The sequence below is a fragment of the Patella vulgata genome, chromosome 2 (assembly GCF_932274485.2).
Source record: "Patella vulgata chromosome 2, xgPatVulg1.2, whole genome shotgun sequence".
Lineage (NCBI taxonomy): Eukaryota > Metazoa > Mollusca > Gastropoda > Patellidae > Patella > Patella vulgata.
Window position 1 is genome coordinate 2,582,229 of NC_065880.2, and position 20,584 is coordinate 2,602,812.

The 20,584-nt window shown below is 36.2% G+C and overlaps 1 protein-coding gene across 2 annotated transcripts; it reads left to right on the forward strand.

Moving 5' to 3' along the window:
* The first annotated feature begins 1,544 nt into the window (after window positions 1-1,544).
* On the forward strand, window positions 1,545-19,500 carry LOC126811623 (growth arrest-specific protein 2). 2 transcript variants are annotated; one of them, XM_050537413.2, is made up of 7 exons: window positions 1,545-2,990; window positions 4,161-4,383; window positions 8,861-8,982; window positions 9,655-9,796; window positions 13,900-14,114; window positions 15,598-15,693; window positions 17,330-19,500. In XM_050537413.2, the coding sequence occupies exons 2-7, from the start codon at window positions 4,215-4,217 to the stop codon at window positions 17,525-17,527; spliced, it is 942 nt and encodes a 313-aa protein (XP_050393370.1). In that variant the 5' UTR covers window positions 1,545-2,990; window positions 4,161-4,214; the 3' UTR covers window positions 17,528-19,500. The 2 variants fall into 2 exon arrangements, with proteins under 2 accessions (XP_050393370.1, XP_055954598.1); XM_056098623.1 differs by lacking the exon at window positions 1,545-2,990 and adding an exon at window positions 3,057-3,439.
* The last annotated feature ends 1,084 nt before the right edge of the window (window positions 19,501-20,584 follow it).

The window sequence follows — 20,584 nt, forward strand, 5'->3', positions numbered from 1 at the left end:
AAATATAACTTAAAAATTTGAAATTTCCGCTTTAAAACATCCCTGAAAAGATGTATTACCTTAAAATGACCATAATTGGCATTGTAAGTAAAGATAATTTTCTAGTGAATGACTAATTTAGTTTATATCCCTATTAGTTTGTGACATGCTTGCGTTCAAGACGAACATTAATTGTTGTTCTTTAAAAGAATTACTCGGCAAAACATTCAGCTTTTAATAATAGAGCACGATTTGATACATGAAACATTTAGCTCGGATGATACAGAAAAGTAGGCGTTAAAACTCATTTCATTACCGAGCAGTTTAAAAATAAAATGTCTTCAGTTTGGTGCAATAAATGGACCATGCTGATTCTACCAGTACCAAATAAACGGTTAGTTTACTTTCTCAGTTAATTCAATATGAACTAGTTTTGAAATGACCATCATATATTTAATGCAATAAATAAAACTATTATAATATAAACACTATAATAGAGATAAAAACACCCCTTTCTAAAATCAATATATAAATAGATGGGTTGATAACTCGTCTGTATAATAATAAATAACTGTGGAAATATAACTGTCATTTAAAAAGCCATTATGCACAAGCTTAATCTGCCTAGTTGAAATTCTAGGATTATGTTACCATAGTTACGAATAGCATTTGAAATCTAAGATTATGTTACCATAGTTACGAATAGCATTTAAATTCTAGGGTTATGTTACCATAGTTACGAATAGCATTAAAAGTCTAGGGTTATGTTACCACAGTTAGAAATAGCATTTAAATTCTAGTGTTATGTTACCATAGTTACGAATAGCATTTAAATTCTCCATAATTACAAATAGGATTTGAATTCTAGAGGGTTATGTTACCATAATTACGAATAGCATTTAAATTCTAGGGTTATGATACCATAGCTACGAATAGCATTTAAATTCTCCATAATTACAAATAGGATTTGAATTCTAGAGGGTTATGTTACCATAATTACGAATAGTATTTAAATTCTAGGGTTATTTTATCATTTTTACAAATATTATTTCAATTCTACGGTTATGTTACCATAGTTACAAATAGCATTTGAATTCTAGCGGGTTATGTTACCATAATTACAAATAGTATTTAAATTCTAGGGTTATGTTACCATAATTACAAATAGTATTTAAATTCTAGGGTTATGTTACCATAGTTACAAATAACATTTAAATTCTAGGGTTATGTTACCATAGTTACGAATAACATTTAAATTCTAGGGTTATGTTACCATAGTTACAAATAACATTTAAATTCTAGGGTTATGTTACCATAGTTTATAGCCTACGAATAGCATTTAAAGTCTCGTGTTATGTTACCATAGTTACAAATAGTATTAAAATTCTAGGATTATATTACCATATATTTTACAAATAGGATTTAAATTCTAGAGTTAAATGTAAACTCGCATTAAACATACATTATGCACGATCTAGATCTGCCTATTAGGCTACAGGTCTTTCTTTAGGCCTTAATTAATGTTATATAAACAATTAATTAGATATTTTTTAACATGACAAGACCATAATCAACTCTTGATGCCATCGTTAGCCTACGATATTTTGTAGATTTGAATACATTTGGTGATGGATAATTTAACCTATAAATGGATAATCGAGACTTTTTTTTTATTATCTTACCAACGTTAGTTCATGTCAAAAGGAGAAAAAAATATATTAAATTCCAGATGAACGTTCAAGTCGTCGGTCTGGCGGCGCGATGGGCGGAGACTGGGTGAATCTGCGACCCCTCAACCGTCTCTCAGATTTTTCGAAACCTGTCACAGGTGATCACGATCGCTGATATGATTAATAGCAGCTTTTCAAGCGCCTCCGGGGACTGATTATAGATTTTCGGCCCCGAGTCTGAAATTTGGGGTATAGGGGTAGCTCGGACCGGGGAGTAACATAGGCCAGGTGGCTTTAGTCTACCACTTCCGGTTTCGGAGTTATGACCCCCGAGCGAAGCCGGGTATCCTGCTAGTATCAGTTATTATGTGATTGTGATTGTATTGCATACGCATGCGTGTCATTCAAAAGGTTATAGCCTAGAATATTCTTTCCGTGTATTCTCCATCTAATTACGACTGTCACCGGTTAGTCTTTTACGTGCACTTAATTTTTCGTCCCATCCGAACAACCAATCACTTTTCTTTGCCAGGCCCTAATTGGGTCTTGAGGCATTCACGAGGAGCTAGGGGTCATTGACGGATTATTACAGGTCTCATGGGGCCGGCTCGCTGGAAATGTCACTGAGGTCCTTGCATCGACAGTGAAAAGATGACATATTCTGGTCATTGTCGGTCACACTCACTTGTTAGTATTGTAGATAGATAAATTTATTTAGCACACACATACACCAAAATAAATGACATGGATTAAGACGAATGTAGTGCGAGTTATAAATAGACAATTTTTCCCTTAATCTTTTTTTCTCTTCTTCCTGCATTTTTGGGTTGACTTTTTGGTCTAGAATTGGAGAAAAGGGATCAAATTTGCAATTTCATAGCAGTTTTGGGTAATACTGGTGATGTTACAGCGGAGGGATAGGGGTTGTAAAGTGTCTTTCTGCAGGGCAATCATTGTGTCGGAAGTGAGATTTTCACCCCAGTCAACTTCAAATCCCCGTAGCAAAAAATCTAAATGGTCAACCCCCTACAAATTTATGATGAGGATATTGCCAAATGTGGTCCCCATTATGCCTATAAAGATTGGAACCAACGGAATGCTGAGCAAAAAACTCCTGCAGCCTGTGATGTTACAGCCATTTAACATTGAAGTCAATGCCTGGGCAAATAATTGCTAGTCTGACGCCACATACGGTGATTTCTACTTTGGGTTGCAGATAAGCTGCAATTTCATTGGATATCCCGAAATAGACTGACCAACCAGAGGCTTATAATATTGTCCACGCACCATTGGACAAAACAGTGAAATGTCGTCTGTGAATGTTGATGTCAACCTTATTTAGTAAGTTGTATTTTTAGTTTTGTCACACGACACATTTTCTTGAAATTAAGTTTGACAGATATTACTATTAGTGACCAGGAAACGGTTTTGCAGTGTTGTTGGGCTAGGTCTAAATCAAAGCGACATTTCAGAACAAACTTTACCTAAAACTATGATTGAAAATGACGAGTCAGTGACCGTTGTGACTGTGTTGTTTTTTGTTATTCTTATGAAATTTGCAATGTGTGTCATTCGATTGATCGATTGAGCTATGTGCATGTATAGGGTAGGTAATTAGTTTTAACACATTGTAAAAGTTTTAGTCAGAACTCAGGTGTTATTGATTTTATACCAGTCATTTAAAATAACTAACTTATTATTCGTACTCGGTACTGTGGTGAGTCAACTGAATGTCAAGCCATTGAAAATTGACATTGCAACCATTTACCATTTGGATTGGAATAGCCTAGGTATGGTACAGTAAGCTTTTCATCTAAGACTTTTAAAAAAACCAAGCAGAAGATATTATATTTTTTTTGACTGCGCTTTGCAATCTGTCTACCATTCAGGTTATTTTACATGAACAGTGAACCTATATGGCTATACATAATATAGGCCTATTATACTTATAGCTGTAGGATATGAAAAATATTTTGTACTGGAGTAGCTTATTGATTTTGTATATTTGGAGCATGATAGATAGATGATTTTCTTTGGAATCTTCACAGCATGATGGACAAAGTCCTTGGAAGTGAAAGGAACAAATGTTGTTCTACTCCTCCTGGTAGAGCTGTCTGTATCAATATAGGCCTAAGTACTGTATAATATAAGTTTAGGCCTACCCCAAAATAAAGTCTCTTGACGGGTTGGTATAGTAAGCTATACATGTAGTAGGTCCAGCCGTAGCAAAGGGGGGGGGGGGGATGGCCGATTGGTTAGCGTGTGCACGCTGTATCATAAGCATAAGGTCTGTGCTCAACGGTGTGCTTTCGATTCCCTGGTTGTACGTGACAAGGAGTGTGGTCGCCTGTCCAACCTTGTGGGTTTTTCTCTGGGTCCTCCGTTTTCCTCCTACGTGCTTGCGAATTATTGAAATAAAAGCTACACCCGAAATGGTTAGCACATAGTAGGTCCAACCATAGCGCAACAATTAGGCCTACTTTAAGCCAGTTTATTCTTTTTTTAATTTAGAATAATTCAGAGGACATAGAAGAAGTGACAGCATGATATAAAACATAGAAAAACATGAGTGAAGAAGTAAAAAGTGGAAGTACTGACAATGAGGAAGTTGTTGTACCATCACCTGATGACCAAGATGAACCTGATCTTATCCGACAAAAACAGGCAGAACTACAGGAATTAAGTCTCACACCTTTAAAAGAAGATATTTGTCAGTGGTTGGCAAAAACGTTAGGTAGGCTACCATAAGATAAAATCCACTTTTGTCGTCCATTTTCTTTTCTTTCCCATACTGTACCCTAGGTAATGATTGAGCTGAACTGTTGTTGTTGACGTAATCATCATCCAAGGGCCCAAGGGTAGCAAACATTAGAATAAACTTCCTTCCATTAACAGAAGTCGTGGGTGGCTCACTAACCAGATTGTTCTCTTCTGTTCTTGTCAGTGGTACAGAATGGAGAACCTGCATGATAAGGAATATTCTCTAGCTAGTCGTTGGATAGATCAAAAAAAAAAGAGACCACTTCTCACCATGGCACGCACGTAAAAGATCCCTTAACACAGATGGAATTCAACCAGGAGTAGGCAGCAACACTGCGGTTCGTGCAAAATCTCCCTCATAATTCATGGGGGGGGGGGGGGTGGATGACTGAATGGCTAGCACGTGCGTGCTGTATGATAAAGCCTATCATTGAGTCATCTGGCGTGGTTTCGAATACCGGTTGTACGTGACAAGGAGTAGGGTCGCCAGTCCAACCTCGTGGGATTTCTCTGGGTCCTCCGGTTTCCTCCCACTGCTAAAGAAATGAAATGAAATGAAATGGGGTTTAACGTCCTACTGTTTTGCTCCGAACTGGGCTAATAAAGACGGGCATACGCCATACAGTGTGCTATGAGGGAAATTTTGCCCGGACAGTGGCACTACGGCCTACTCTTATATCGAATTCCAACTGTCAAGGGATCTTTTACGTGCACGCCAATGTGTACACGGGACCTCGGTTTTTCGTCTCATCCGAATGACTAGACAGCTGTCCTTGTCAGGCCCTCCGTCCTGCATCACTGACAAGGGGAAACCACGCCGGAAAATCTGGATGAACTTTCTCGGCCAAAGCAGGGATCGAACACCCGACCTCCAGACTAGCGAGCCAGCGCCTTACCCACTTAGCCACCGTGATCCCCCACTGCTAAAGACCCCTTCGCACAAGCGAATTATTGAAATAAAATTAAACCATATGTTAGTCCCGAAATGACCTGGTTTGTGTCGAGCGGACGTTAAACCCCATTTCTCTCTTTTTCATAGTTCATGAACTATTTCAATTGTGTTTGTTAATACACAAGAAGGATGGGCTAAGTTTAAATCTGATTGAATCCAAGTCGGGAGATTTACTAGCGATGATATTCTGATTAAATTTTCGTCAAGTCTGGAAATAAGGCACCTGTCACAGACAATGTCAGGCACAGATTCAGACTTTGTCAGGCACTAAACCTGTCATTTTGTCCGGCACTGATTTGTCTTTTTTATTGATATTATTAATACATGTCTGGCACTAAGTTGAAAATGTCCGGTACTATTTCATTAGTGCCTGACATTTTGTCAGGTACATCTAAAACCGTTATTTATTTCCAGGCCTGATTTTCGTAATCAAATGTTGAATAATCAATCTGAGTACATAGTATAGATAAAATTTAATTTGATATTCTAGCGAAAAAGATAAATGACGCATCCAGCCTTTAAAGATACATTTTGTAAGATTTAGATAAAGAGCTGACCATTCTTGCCATAATAGCTCAAAAATAGATAATGTAACATGAAAATATTGAAATTTCATTCAAATTACTTCATTCTGAGTCAAGTTATCATTGTTTGTAGTTTTGACGTAGCATGGCTTTCCCATTTTTGTCCCCCGCCTTTCGAAGAAAGCAGGGGACTATTAAAATGGGTTCGTCCGTCTGTCTGTCCGTCTGTCTGTCTGTCTGTCCGTCTGTCTGTCCGTCACACTTTTTGGGACACAATAAATCTCTTCCTAATTGAGCTAGAATGTTCAAACTTGGTGTATGTGTTTATTAGGTCAATGCCTTGATGGAGTTCGAAGATGAGCATTTTCCGCTGAGGGTAAGCAGAGATAAGCAATTTGATTGGTTGATGCTTTGGGACACGATAACTCTCTTCCTAATTGGGCTAGAATGTTCAAACTTGGTGTATGTGTTGATTAGGTCAATGCCTTGATGGAGTTCGAAGATGAGCATTTTCCGCTTAGGGTAAGCAGAGATAAGCAATTTGATTGGTTGATGCTTTGGGACACGATAACTTTTAATTGAGCTAGAATGTTCAAACTTGGTGTATGTGTTTATTAGGTCAATGCCTTGATGGAGTTCGAAGATGAGCATTTTCCGCTTAGGGTAAGCAGAGATAAGCAATTTGATTGGTTGATACTTTGGGGCACGATAACTCTCTTCCTAATTGAGCTAGAATGTTCAAACTTGGTGTATGTGTTGATTAGGTCAATGCCTTGATGGAGTTCGAAGATGAGCATTTTCCGCTTAGGGTAAGCAGAGATAAGCAATTTGATTGGTTGATGCTTTGGGACACGATAACTTTAGTTCTAATTAAGTGAGATTGATGAAACTTGGTGTATAGTTTCATTACAGTAATACCTTGACTAAGTTTGATAATGAGCATTTTCTGCTCAGGGTAAGCAGAGCGATACGCAATTTGATTGGTCGAGACTTTGGAAAACAATAACTCTCCTACTTTGATTGTCCCCCGCCTTTCGAAGAAAGCAGGGAACTATTAAAATGGGTTCGTCCGTCTGTCTGTATCAAAAACATTGTATGCTTAGACTATAAGTAAAGATATACTGTTTGATTGTTCAATACTTTGTAAAAGATAATTTGTGATAAATTTATATGTGTCCTCTAATTATTTTCCTATTTCGGCGGGGGACATCAGCCTCACTGTTGGCTTGTTAAATTAGATTTTTTAATGGCAAACCTTTCTAATCTAGTTAAAATCTCAAGTATCCAATGCTAGCGAGAGTTGATTATGGTTTGGATAAGTTGATATGGGTCTAATTAATAATTTAGATAACATTTCAGGCCTAAAGAAAGACCTGCAATAAGTAGATTTAGCTCTTGCATAATGTATGTTTAAACTAATGAGGTAGGATCTGTTTTTGATCTCTGATTATGAAATATTAATTCAATGAAATCAGATTATGTTTAAAGGAGTTAAATCTCTATTCTATGGCAACTAGAAATGGACACAAATGAAATGAAATGAAATGGGGTTTAACTTCCCACTCTTCTGCTCCGACTTGGCTAATAGAAGACGGGCATACGCCATACAGTGTTCTAAGAGGAAAATTTTGCACGAGCAGCGGCACTATCGCCTACTGGACAGAAATGAGTCACAACGCATATAATGATGTATTGTAATATGAATGTACATGTTTATATAAACTGATTTACAATCAGTCGTTTCTGTCTAATGTTAATTTAAATAGACCATGTGTTTAGCAATGTCTAAGGTTGTGGATGATTTTGAGTTAGCGACTTACCTTCTCCTTGAAAGAGAAATAGATAAAGGAAATATATTGATTTGAAATTAAAAGATTGACAGTACCGGTAGTCAATGTTTTACAAACTGTCCCAAAATTTATTTTTTAATTTTCATTGAATCGAATATTTGACTAGCATTCGAATATGACTTAAAACAAGTTAAATCAATATGTCATGTCATGTGACAACTTCTAGTAGGCCTACTTTTGTAACATCTTTTAGGCCTTAACTTAAACAAGCATTATGCAAGATGTAAATCTGCTTATTGCAAGTCTTTATTTAGGGTGAAATGTTAAACATACATTATGCAAGAGCTAAATCTGATTATTGCAAGTCTTAATTTAGGCTTCAGATGTTATAGAAATTATAAATTAGATCTTTATTTAAACAACAAGACCAAAATCAACTCTGTAGACCCACGGATGGCTCGGCTACAGCTCGGATTTAAATAGGATTTCACTAATTGATTAAATCAAATAAGGGGTAACCTGATGAAAATACGTCAGTTAGGTCAAGGGTAAATGATAGAGTGTACTTAGCGAGGCCGCTGTAAAGCGTTTCCGTATGCCATTGAAAACTTTACTTGATAATCGAGATATGTAGGTGGAGTTAACGCCTGTCAATCAAACGTTCGGCGAAGGTGAAGACACATTTCGCTACCATTTCTAGGCAAATATTACAACGATGATAACTATGTTCAGAATAAAGTAATTTGACTGAATTTTTCAATATATTCTTCTTTCATCATCTACTTTTGAACTGTTATAGCAAGAATGGCCAACTCTATATAAAAATCTCCCATAATGTATCTTTAATTAGACATTAATTACCATGAAAAGACTATAATCAATTGTCGATGCCATCTTATCTGGCCGATTTTCATTGAATTTGAATCCGATCTGCTGTTCAACATCCATTGATGATTATCTGCAAAAATGGATAATCTAGACTTTGTTAATTTTTGTGACAGTGATAATAATGGCAATTGAGGCTACAAAGATTTTAAAGTCTGGTTTTCTTGGCTTAGCATGAAGAAATTTGACTGAAATTTTCAGCAAATTCCCCTTTCATTATCTATTATAGTGAGAACTGTCAGCTCTTTATCTAATCTTCCATAATATCCCTTTAAATAAAACTTTGTTTCTTTGTTTCAGAGATAGACATCAGCTCAGAGACATTCCTTGATGTTCTGGACAATGGTGTCTACTTGTGTAGACTAGTCAAAATTATCCAGTCAAAAGCAGAAGAGTGTCTCAAAGTAGGAAAATTTAAAGAGGTGAATAAAATTGATTTTAATGGAATTAGATTACAGCCAAAGCAGACTTACTAATGAGTCACGGGAAGACTACCTGCCTTGGAATCTAGACTGAACTGATTTCGGAACAATTTAGATTTAAAATCAATGTGTCGTCCAAGTAAAACCTTCATATGTCTGGTATCCAGAGACTATATCAATTCTTGAAGTCTAGTTTCAGTCAATACTAACAACAGTACATTGTAGTCTCTTGCTCATTTTGTTTTGTTCAATTTACCAGTAATAAATGTCATGCCTTGTAAACAATACTTTAAACATAAAAATTATTCAAAAGCTAAATCTGCCTATTGCAGGGTTTCTTTAGGCCTGAAATGTTATATAATAAGGTTTGTCATTGAGTCAAGTGGCATGGTTTCGATTCCCAGGCATATAGGTGAAAAAGATATAGCCGTCTGTCCAACCTCGTGGGTTTTCTCCAGGTTCTCTGGCTTCCTCCCACTGCTAAAGACCCCAATGTGCAAACGAATTAATGAAATGGGATAAGTGAACCATATGTTAGTCCCGAAATGCCATAGTTTGTGTCGAGTGGACTTAAACCCCATCTCTCTCTCTCTCTCCCTCATATTGTATTTCATGAATTAACCCCCCCTCCCCCCGATTTCTGACAAATTATTATGGTTTTATTTCATTCAGCCTCTGCCCAGTTATAAAGTACGATGTAAGGAGAATGCTGGGTCCGGTAGTTGGTTCGCGAGAGATAATACAACCAACTTTATACAATGGTGTCGAGAATACGGCATTCGGGATGATTGCTTGTTTGAAGCAGAAGATTTGGGTAAGAATTAGGAAATGAAATGGGGTTTATCGTCTCCTACTGTTCTGGGGAGAGTTGAGTGGCATGGTTACGATTCTCGACTTGTGGGCTAGTATTCCACAGAAATGACCTACTGTAGGTTAATGAAGACTATTCGTTTTCTGTTTCAACAAGGGAGCCAAACTGGCTCAGCAAGTCAAAGTTTCGGGGTTTGATACCGGTGTCGATAGAGATAGTTCCAGTTCCACACAGTTCTGTGGACTCGTTGGTGTGCACGTTAAAGAACCCTTGACAGTCGGAAAACCATGAAGAGTAGGCAGACTCATAGCATAGCATATGCTCCATCATCATTAGACTGGTTAATGTAGAAAAAGTAGGATGTTAAACCCCATTTCATTTTGTACATTGTTATTTGGGGTTAACCGGTTGAAGTAAAGTTATCATTCGTACACATCTAAAAACACATCCATTGAGTAATACAAAAACCGCCGAAAAATGTTCATGGGGGTACCTGTTGCTATGGAAGTGACAGCCATCTTGGATTTCTGTGTATAATTTTAATCATCCAGTTTCTCAGAAACTAATCAACAGAATGTTTTAAAATTAAGCAGAGAGGTTACTGACATGTTCATTTGTGCAATAGGTAAGTTTCATTACCAAATAATAAGTAGAAAGCAAGTTATACACATTTTAATGTTAACTTCAAAATTCTTTCACGTGTCACAGTTGCTATGGCAACAGTATATCAGGAACTATTTTGCAGATTTCAATTAAATTCTCCTATTGCACAAAGTTATTATTTAGGAAGTTATATTCAAAGTTTCAAGAAAATCTGACCATAACTTTCAGAGATTTAGCATGACTAAAATTGGTAACTCTAGAAGTACTGTTTTTAGAAATCAACAACTTAAAGGAGCTAAATCGCTAATATTTTGGATCTAGAAATTGACACAAATGGGTCGCAAAGCATATAATAATGTAATATGAATGTATATAAACCAATTTACATTCAATATGCCAGAAGTCTCAATCGAAAGGCAATCTCTAGAGTCTGGTTATTCCATTCTACACCGATAGTATTTATTGCGCATGCTCTCCAGATAAGAATATGGCGTCACTGTTTGACATGACTTGTGGAATATATCTAGCCTCTTCTATGAGTGCCTTGTTAAAAATAGTGCTTAAAGGAACCATGGTACACGTACCAACGCTAAAATGTTTATTTTGTCTTAATTAATGGATATCAGAAGCCCATCTTTTCCCCGTAAGATCACAACATCAATGTTGATTTAAATTGACAAATAATTCATGTTTTCAATATCGAAGAGTTTGCATGATATTGAGTTAGAGACTTAGCTACACTTTAAAGTTTAAGTTCAAGTATTTCAGTAGAACAACTTACCCCGATCTGTTCAATTCATTTATTTAATATCAATAAACTGACTTTTAATATATGTATTTTCTAATGTGTTTCTTATCTATATACAATATTTTCTCTTATTATATTTCTTGTGTGTAAATTTACAACCGAACTTTGACATAGAATAGATGTTATTCAAAACAACCATAACTATAATCAGTCAGTGACAGTACGTCAGTAGGCCTACCTGGTAATGGTATTGCTACCATACCACTATTAGGTCTAGCTATTCATCTCCATTTTGTTTATTATGAATGTCTGTCATACTAATTTAGTCATCTAAAAACAATTTCAAAGGCATTTTATTTGAAAATTTTCAAAAATATTGATAAACAATGACGTATGGTTCAGTAATATAGCAACCAGGATTGATATGGGACACGAGCTTAATGCGCATGTCCATTGACCTGACCTAGACGATTACCCGCTTCTGATTGGACACTTCACCATTGACCTATGTGACCGACCAATCAAATAACGTATTCTCGAAATAACCTCATTAGGTATGCAGAACTTGTTCTTGTTGCTATTTTTATCTCCATGAAAGGTTTCAAGACACCCCCGTAAAACGTCATTTCCTTTCAATACGGGAAATCACAAGCTTTCTAACAGTATCCAACATGGCGAAATTTCTAGTTATTTCGCGTATGAAATGCCTATTGTTTTTAGACTTTTATCAATAGTATTAGCGGAATTAGGGCAAAATAAAAAAGTGTGGGATCATTCAGAACCCAATTTTGTAGAAATAAAGAAGAATTTTGTGAAAACAAGTGACTGGTATGTGTTCCTAGATAGTATAGTGTCATTGTCACACTCACAGGACAGGATATGAGGAAGGCCTACGTGAGGACAGGCACGCCCTTATGGTGCACCTGTGTGATTCTTTCAAAATATTTTTATGATTTTCTGGGGTTTCTGCTTAATATTTTTCAAATTTTTTAATCAGCTTTATTTTTCTTCCTATTTGGTACTAAAAAATATAACATTTACTATCAAACATATTCATATTAAAAATCATACCTTCTGCCTATATATATGTATGTAATTGTAATAAGGAAGTGGATAAACGACCGGTTTCAGTTCCTGACGAAAATTTACTACCTAACAGGATATAGGCTCTGATTGGCCAATTTCATCACGTGGTTATTCTATCGCGATAGGTTCGGTTCTCAACATTTCTCCACTAGGCCTACGGGTTAGGGTTATAGTTAGGCTAATCCCTAACCCTAACCCTAGGAACGTTAATTCCTCGCCTTCCTTCATTTTCTAATGTCAGCGTATCTCTTCGCCAATATGTCACTTTATTCTTAAATTCAAATTGTTCATCACCTCTAAAAGTGAATTTTGAGTCGTAAATTCAGCACCAACAAGGATGCCTGTAGAGGCCGCCATATTGGAAAAAAAACGCTAATAACCACGTGATAAACTTGGCTAATGTTTATCCACTTCCTTGTAATAAAAGAGAAAGGGAAAAAAAATGTCAACAGAAAATGTCTTACCTTTCTCTTTTATTAGATACATCAGAAGGTATATTTTATTTTATGTATGAACATGTTTGATAGTAAATATTATATGATTTAGAACCAAATAGAAAGAAAAATAAAGAAGATTAAATTTTTTTTGAAATATGAAGAAAAAAACCCCCAAATCAAATATTTTGAAAAAATCACATACATAAGAAGGGAGTTCCTGTCCTCATGTACCTGTGATCAGTGTTACTCGCAGATAATCATAAAACCTCAAAGTCAAAGACAATTTTATTGTTAAAATTCACCAAATGAAGTTCGAACGACGGCCTTATTTAATAGACTTCAACAAAAAAATTTTATTATGTAGCATATTGTATTCTGTATCTACAGTCAATATTTTTGGCATTTTGAGTGGTGTTTACCAACATGTTGATTATGTTTAGACATGTTTGCGGTCCGACTCCTGCCAAACCAGCGTGATTCTGGATATAACAACCTAAACTGTAAATAAAATATGTATTGTAGGTGAAGCACATTCAAACTGTCTCTATACTACAAACAATTTGATAAATAAACTTCTTTAATATCTCCCTCTTCATGGTTGGTCCACTAGGGCAGCAACATTGGTAATCGGTCACTGTTTAAGGGAAATAACTCCATTTAGTGATAATGGAATCGGACTAGTAATTCTCATATTAAGTTCAGTGTTCAATCCATACCATTTCTTGGCCCAAATTTTTTTTTTTTTTTTGTAACCAGATAGATCTCATATATCAAAGACCCAAATATATCAGACTCGTTGTTGCAGAACACAATAAATTTCATTTTAATTTACTTCTCGTTGGCTGAGAAAGTTTATCAGGATTTTCTGGCATGGTTCCCCCTTGTCAGTAGTGCAGTACAGAGAGCCTGGCAAGGGACAACGTATAGTGTTCGGAAGATCGAGGTCCCGTGTACACATTGACATGCATGTAAAAGATTTCTTGACAATTGGAGTTTGATAGGAGTAGGCCGTAGATCCGCTGTCCGGGCAAATTTTTTTATAATTTACCTCATATGGCGTATGCCCAGTTTCAGCAGAACAGTAGGAAGTTAACCCCATTTCATTTCATTTCTACTTTCAGTTTCCTATAAACATGAGAAGCCAGTTATAGTATGTTTAATGGAACTAGCAAGACTTGGTAATAAATATGGACTCGAACCACCAACTCTGATTATTTCATTTCTACTTTCAGTTTCCTATAAACATGAGAAGCCTGTTATAGTATGTTTAATGGAACTAGCAAGACTGGGTTATAAATATGGACTCGAACCACCAACTCTGATTAAAATGGAGAAAGAAATAGAAAAAGAAGAGAAGTTAACAGAAAAAGAGGTTGAAGTCAAAGTGGTGGAACGACCAAAGTCTTCCGTAAATAACAACAAAAAACTTGATTCATTAGATGTTAAAGTAAGTCTACCATAAATAAAAACAAAAAGTTTTATTCATTTGATGTTACACACTGCATTGAGGGTCTGTTATTGAGTCAACTGGCATGGTTTCAATTCCCTGGTTGTACATGACAAGGAGTAGGGTCGCCTGTCCAACCTCGTGGGTTTTTTCTGGGTCATCCGGCTTCCTCCAACTGCGAATTATTGAAATAAAATTGAACCATAAGTTAGTCCTAAATGACCTACTTTGTGTCGAGTGGATGTTAAACCCCATCTCTCTCTCTCTTTTTTTCTCATTTGATGTTAGGGATAAGCAGGGTCGAATTAAGACCCATAGAGACCCTGGGTACTTTAAAGAATTCAGTGCCGCCCTATATATATATATATATAAACCACAATATATATTTGTCAAAATGAGGTTTATATAGGTCATTATTAATTAAGAAAAAGCAGGAACAGTAAGAAAAGACAAAAACAATGAAAACTATTTAAAAGTTAACACAAGGTACAATTTTATGGATACACAATTACTGAGGTTAATACTAAGCGACATTTCGACGAGGATACTCTTTTCTTTATCAAGTTCTTTATTAATTTTTAATATCAATATTTTAAATTTGTCATCTAACATAACAGAAATTCTGTGGTGTCCCATTGGCTTATAATTAGTTTTTTTAATGGTGGCGTGCCCCACACAGCCAAAATTTTCTTTATTCAAAGAAGTACACACCACAGCGAAATTTTTCTCTATTCAAAGTCGTACACACCACAGCGAATGTAACAATCGAGGCTAGACAAAAAAATTTAAAGCCGATAGCTAGGCTGAATGAAGTAATTTGACTGAAATTTTCAGCATATTTTCTTTTCTCTATCTATTGTTTAACTATTATAGCAAGAACTGTCAGCTCTTTATCTAATCTTACCTAATGCCACTTAAACCCTTTAAGGCGTTATATTACGTCCTGGACAACTGCCTCTCACTGTGTGTAGGGCGTAATATAACGCCTTGGCGGTATTTTCCCCAACCTATTCTTAGAACATAGTTCGTCACTTCGGGGAATCCCTTGGGAATTCACCCACAATCGCAGCATGTGTAGGACGTTATATTACGTCCTGGACAACTGCCTCTCACTGTGTGTAGGGCGTAATATAACGCCTTGGCAGTATTTTCCCCAACCTATTCTTAGAACATAGTTCGTCACTTCGGGGAATCCCTTGGGAATTCACCCACGATCGCAGCATGTGTAGGACGTTATATTACGTCATGGACAACTGCCACTCACTGTGTGTAGGGCGTAATATAACGCCTTGGAGGTATTTTCCCCAACCTATTCTTAGAACATAGTACATGTACATAGTTCTTCGTCAAATTAATTACACAATAGGGGGTAGTTAACATTTTAAAAACGTCACGCTTAACGCTTTAAGCCGTGAAAAATTAGATATTGACTGAAAAATGACACAAATGTAAATAAGTAGAAGAATTCTGCCCTGTATTATAGGTTAGAAGGGTAGCTACTAAATGTGGATGTTTACCGTATGTAAAAAGAATCCGAGAAGGAGTGTATAATATATTTGGTCGAGTCGTATTTATCAGGGTAAGTTAATTCATTCTCACCTCCATTTTATCATCAACTGGTGTCACATGACTAGTCGTGGTCACATGACTTCGAATGTTCTGCATTCAAGCGTTTTCGATCATGTTGCCATATTGTGAAATCAGTTCACTTAACGTTTTGCACTGTCTCATTAACCAATTGACCCCCATGTTCCTGAAGCAACGACTGCAAGTTTTACAACATCTAGACGATGCTAGGTTAGTCAGAAATTCCTGAACTCATAGCTATGTTATCTCCCTTTACTACAGACACCTGAACATTAGCGTTGTCCAATCAGAATCCATGATACAAACACTCAAATCAAACAGGGCGAAATTAGTGTTGAAATATTCAGGTCTTGCGTGAAGGCCTTAATAAGATGTATGTAGTCAATTTTCTATCCTGGTTTTCCCTGTGCAGTATTTGGTCATTTCAAGGAGGGGTTAGATCTAAATACCAAAGCCACCTGCAGATTTCGTCAAGGTCACAAGATGTAAACAGAGCTTCCCCTAACCCTAGAACTGACCCTAACCCTTACCCACAATCCTCTGCAACAGTCACATGCCCCAGCCTCATTTACATCTTGTGATAGTGACGAAATCTGCAGGTGACCTCAGTATTTAGACCTGATCATCCAGGAGGATCATCTGTCATTGAGACTGAATGAAAAAGCTGGAATTGCCACTGTCCAAGCAAAATACTTCTCCTCGCACTATGTATAACGTATGGCTGTCATCAGACGGTTGACATTTCATTTGGCCCCCCGAGTTCACAAAGCATTCTCAGACTTAAGTTAATAATTTACTCAAAATTGTTTGCTTTATTTTAGCTAAAAAAATAGCCCCTTTAAAAACTTTTGTTGTTTTAACGTATTAAATACACCAATAAGAAACTGTGCACAATTTTGTTTTTCTGGATCAAAGACATTTCTCATAAACAGTGTTTGAAAGTTGAGTAAATTCTTAACTTAAGTCTGAAAATGCTTTGTGAACTCGGGGCCTGATGTCATTCATGTAAGATGAACAAGATAAGTTTTTCAAGATCCCCATTCATTTTATGTATAGTTGTTCGTATGGGATAAGGGGATTCACGGTGGCTAAGTGGGTAAGACGCTGGCTCGCTAGCCTGGAGGTCGGGTGTTCGATCTCTGCATTGGCCGAGAAAGTTCATCCAGATTTTGCGGCGCGGTTCCCCCTTGTCAGTGATGCAGGACAGAGGGCCTGACAAGGACAGCTGTCTAGTCCTTCGGATGAGACGAAAAACCGAGGTCCCGTGTATACATTGGAATTCGATATAAGAGTAGGCGATAGTGCCGCTGCCCAGGCAAAATTTCCCTCATAGCACACTGTATGGCGTATGCCTGTCTTCATTAGCCCAGTATAGGAGCAGAACAGTAGGACGTTAAACCCCATTTCATTTCATTTCGGATGGGATAAAAAAAAATGAGGTCCTCTGTGCACATTGGCATGCATGTAAAAGATCCCTTTGCAATTGGAATTTGATATAAGCGTGGGCCATAGTGCAAAATTTTCCTCATAGAACACTATGTTGTATGCCTGTCTCCATTATCCCAGTCGGAGCAGAACAGTAGGACGTTAAACCCCATTTCATTTATTTATTGTATGTTTTATTAAAGTTATTACAAGGTAAACATCTGATGGTCCGAGTAGGAGGTGGCTGGGATACATTGGAACACTACCTCACAACACACGAACCTCAACAAATCTTCGAATTCCGAAGAGCTGGTAGTCAAGACAACCTTCTCGATGAAGCCATAGATAAAAAATTTCTATATATGCGAGCCAAGTATAAATCTGGTACTAAGTCCACGTGAGGTATGACATGGTGTCAGAGTCTACATGAGGTCAGATTTTGTGTTCAAGTCTACAGGAGGTCAGAAATTTGATTTTTGTAAATTTAATGAAACTCAGCTTAACATTTTGTAAACTTTGTGTTGTCTCCATGAAACTTGAATCTCCGCAAACAAATGGCAGCTTTCAGTTTTAATCTTTTCTAAAATTCTAAAATTGTCCGGCTGTAATTGGCAATATTTTAAATTTGGCCGACTGTAAATGGCAATGTTTTAAGTTTGCCTGGCTGATATGGTAAAGATATGACATTACCCGACTGTAAACAGTGCAGTTTTAAGATTTCCCAGCTGTAAACAGTGCAGTTTTAAGATTACCCAGCTGGATTCAGTACATTTTTAAGATTGCCCGGCTAAAATCAATACAGTTTTATGATTGGCAGGCTATAAACAATACAGTTTTAAGATTGACCGACTGTAAAAATATAAGAAATGTCAATGTGAAGTTTAAGCTGATCTCGAAATGTGAGTTATGATGTTAAGATCTTCAGGTTTTTTGATCTGAACTTTTAAAACGGTTGTTGTGTTAAACATACATTATGCAAGAGCAAAATCTGATTATTGCAAGTCTTAATTTAGACTTCAGATGTTATAGAAATTATAAATTAGATCTTTATTTAAACAAGCCCAAAATCAACTCTGTAGACCCACGGATGGCTCGGCTACAGCTCGGATTTAAATAGGATTTCACTTATTAATTAATTCAAATATGGCGCATCCTGATGAGAATACGTCAGTTAGATCGAGGCTAAATGATAGAGTGTACTTAGCGAGGCCGCTGTAGAGCGTTTCCGCATGCCATTGAAAACTTTACTTGATAATCGAGATATGTAGGTGGAGTTAACGCCTGTCAATCAAACGATCAGCCACGGTGAAGGCACATTTCACTACCATTTCTAGTCAAATATTACAATGATGATAACTATGTTCAGAATAAAGTAATTTGACTGAAATTTTCAAAATATTCTTCTTTCATCATCTACTTTTGAACTGTTATAGCAAGAATGACCGATTCTCTGTAAAAATCTCCCATAATGTATCTTTAAGTGGTATAATTTAGTAATTGAGAAATACATCATTAGAACACAATTTTTATTGGCAAAAACTGATTGGTTTTATTATATAAGTACAATTTATCTGTTATCATCTCTGAAAGGGCATTATGGGATATTAGATAAAGAGTTGACAGTTCTCGCTATAATAGATAAAAAATACATAACGTAAATAGAATATACTGAAAATTTCAGTCAAATTGATCCACTCTGAACCGATATTAGCTTTTGACTTTTAGACTAGCCTCGATCATCATTACTAAAGTCGATAGGATAAAAAACAAAGTATTGAATATCCATTTTTACCTTTAATTATTTATCAAAAAATCTATTCCAATCTGCTAAATATCGCAGGCTAGCGATGTCATCGAGAGTTGATTATGGTCTGGATAAGTTAATTAATATCTAATTATTAATTTAGATAACATTTCAGGCCTAAAGAAAGGCCTGCAATAGACAGATTTAGCTCTTGCATAATGTATGTTTTAAGCTTGATGAAAATTGTGTTCTGTTGGTTGTTATGGTAATATTTAATGTAATTTTTGGTTGTATTATTTTCAACAGTATTTGTAAATAAGTAAGGGTATTATTGTCAACGGTTTATCTATATATACATAATATTATTTATTTTCAACAGTATTTGTAAAGATAAAAAGGTATTATTGTTGACAGTATATATGTATATTTTTTTCGACAACATTTGTAATATAAAGGGACGGTGGAGGGCCGAAGGGTTAGCGTGTGCATGCTGTATCATAAGGTCTGTCATTGAGTTAAGGCGTGGTTTCAATTCCACGGTTGTACGTGACACTTAGTTGGGCAGCCTATCCAACCTCGTGGGGTTTCTCTGGGTCCTTTTGTCCCCACCCCCCCACCCCACTGCCAAAGACAACTATGTGTAAGAGAATTTATGAAATAAAATTGAACCGTAGGATACATGTATGTTAGTAGGATACATGTATGTTAGCAGCCCGGTAGTTTATCGCAAGTATATGTTAAACCCCATCTCTCTCTCTCTCTCTCTCATATAAATTTTCTTTGAGTGGCATATAGCAATTGGTATATGAAAAAAAACGCAATAACATATTACAGAAATGCATACTAATATAATAATAATAATAATGATGGTAACAAAATGAATTTACATAGAACACCTAAAATCACACACCGTGACACAAATTGAAAATTACAGTACAAGACACAAGGAGCAACACAAAACAGGTTTAAATGATTCACTGAAAACAATGTTATAAATTAATACATTCTTTAAATAACGCTGCCTTCTAAATTCTCAAATATTACTTGGCATTCTTGGCATTAGGAGAAACCATATTCCCTTATCTTCCCACAATGCGTTAAGCTCTTTTTCTCTTTCGTCAATTTTTTTCTCTCGCTTCTTGTTCTTCTTTCAGCTTGAGTTGTTGTATGAGTTCCCTGTCTACTTTCATTTTCTGTTGGTGGTGGCACGATATATCATCGAATCGATGTATCACAATTCACCTTCTCCTTGTTTGCGTATTGAATTGCGAGGCGCTGAATCGATGTATAGTGGGTTTTTTTTTTATTTTCTTTTGTTGCTTCAGTAAGGATTACACCTGTCACTCTTAATTATCCATGGTCCTTATTTTCATCCACATTAATATCGTGATAAAAAACAAATTTATTTCTTTGATATTATCACCTGAATCACAATGCATATTGTATCAGGGCTGCAGTGGCTGAGGATTCTTGTTGTCAATAAAAAAAAAAGAGTAAATTTTAACAATAAAAAAAAATCACCAAGTTCTTGTTTAACATTTTCCAAATATTCTGTAAAATGACGCTTATCTCTGTGCAATGTTTTTTTTTCCACGTGTATGCGCTCCCAAAATAAATCCTTATATTGTTGAATGGTTTCCATTGCATGTTCATCAATTCTATCTATAGGTAAAACAAATATGCTGTAAAATGACACTTCTCTCTGTGCAACTTT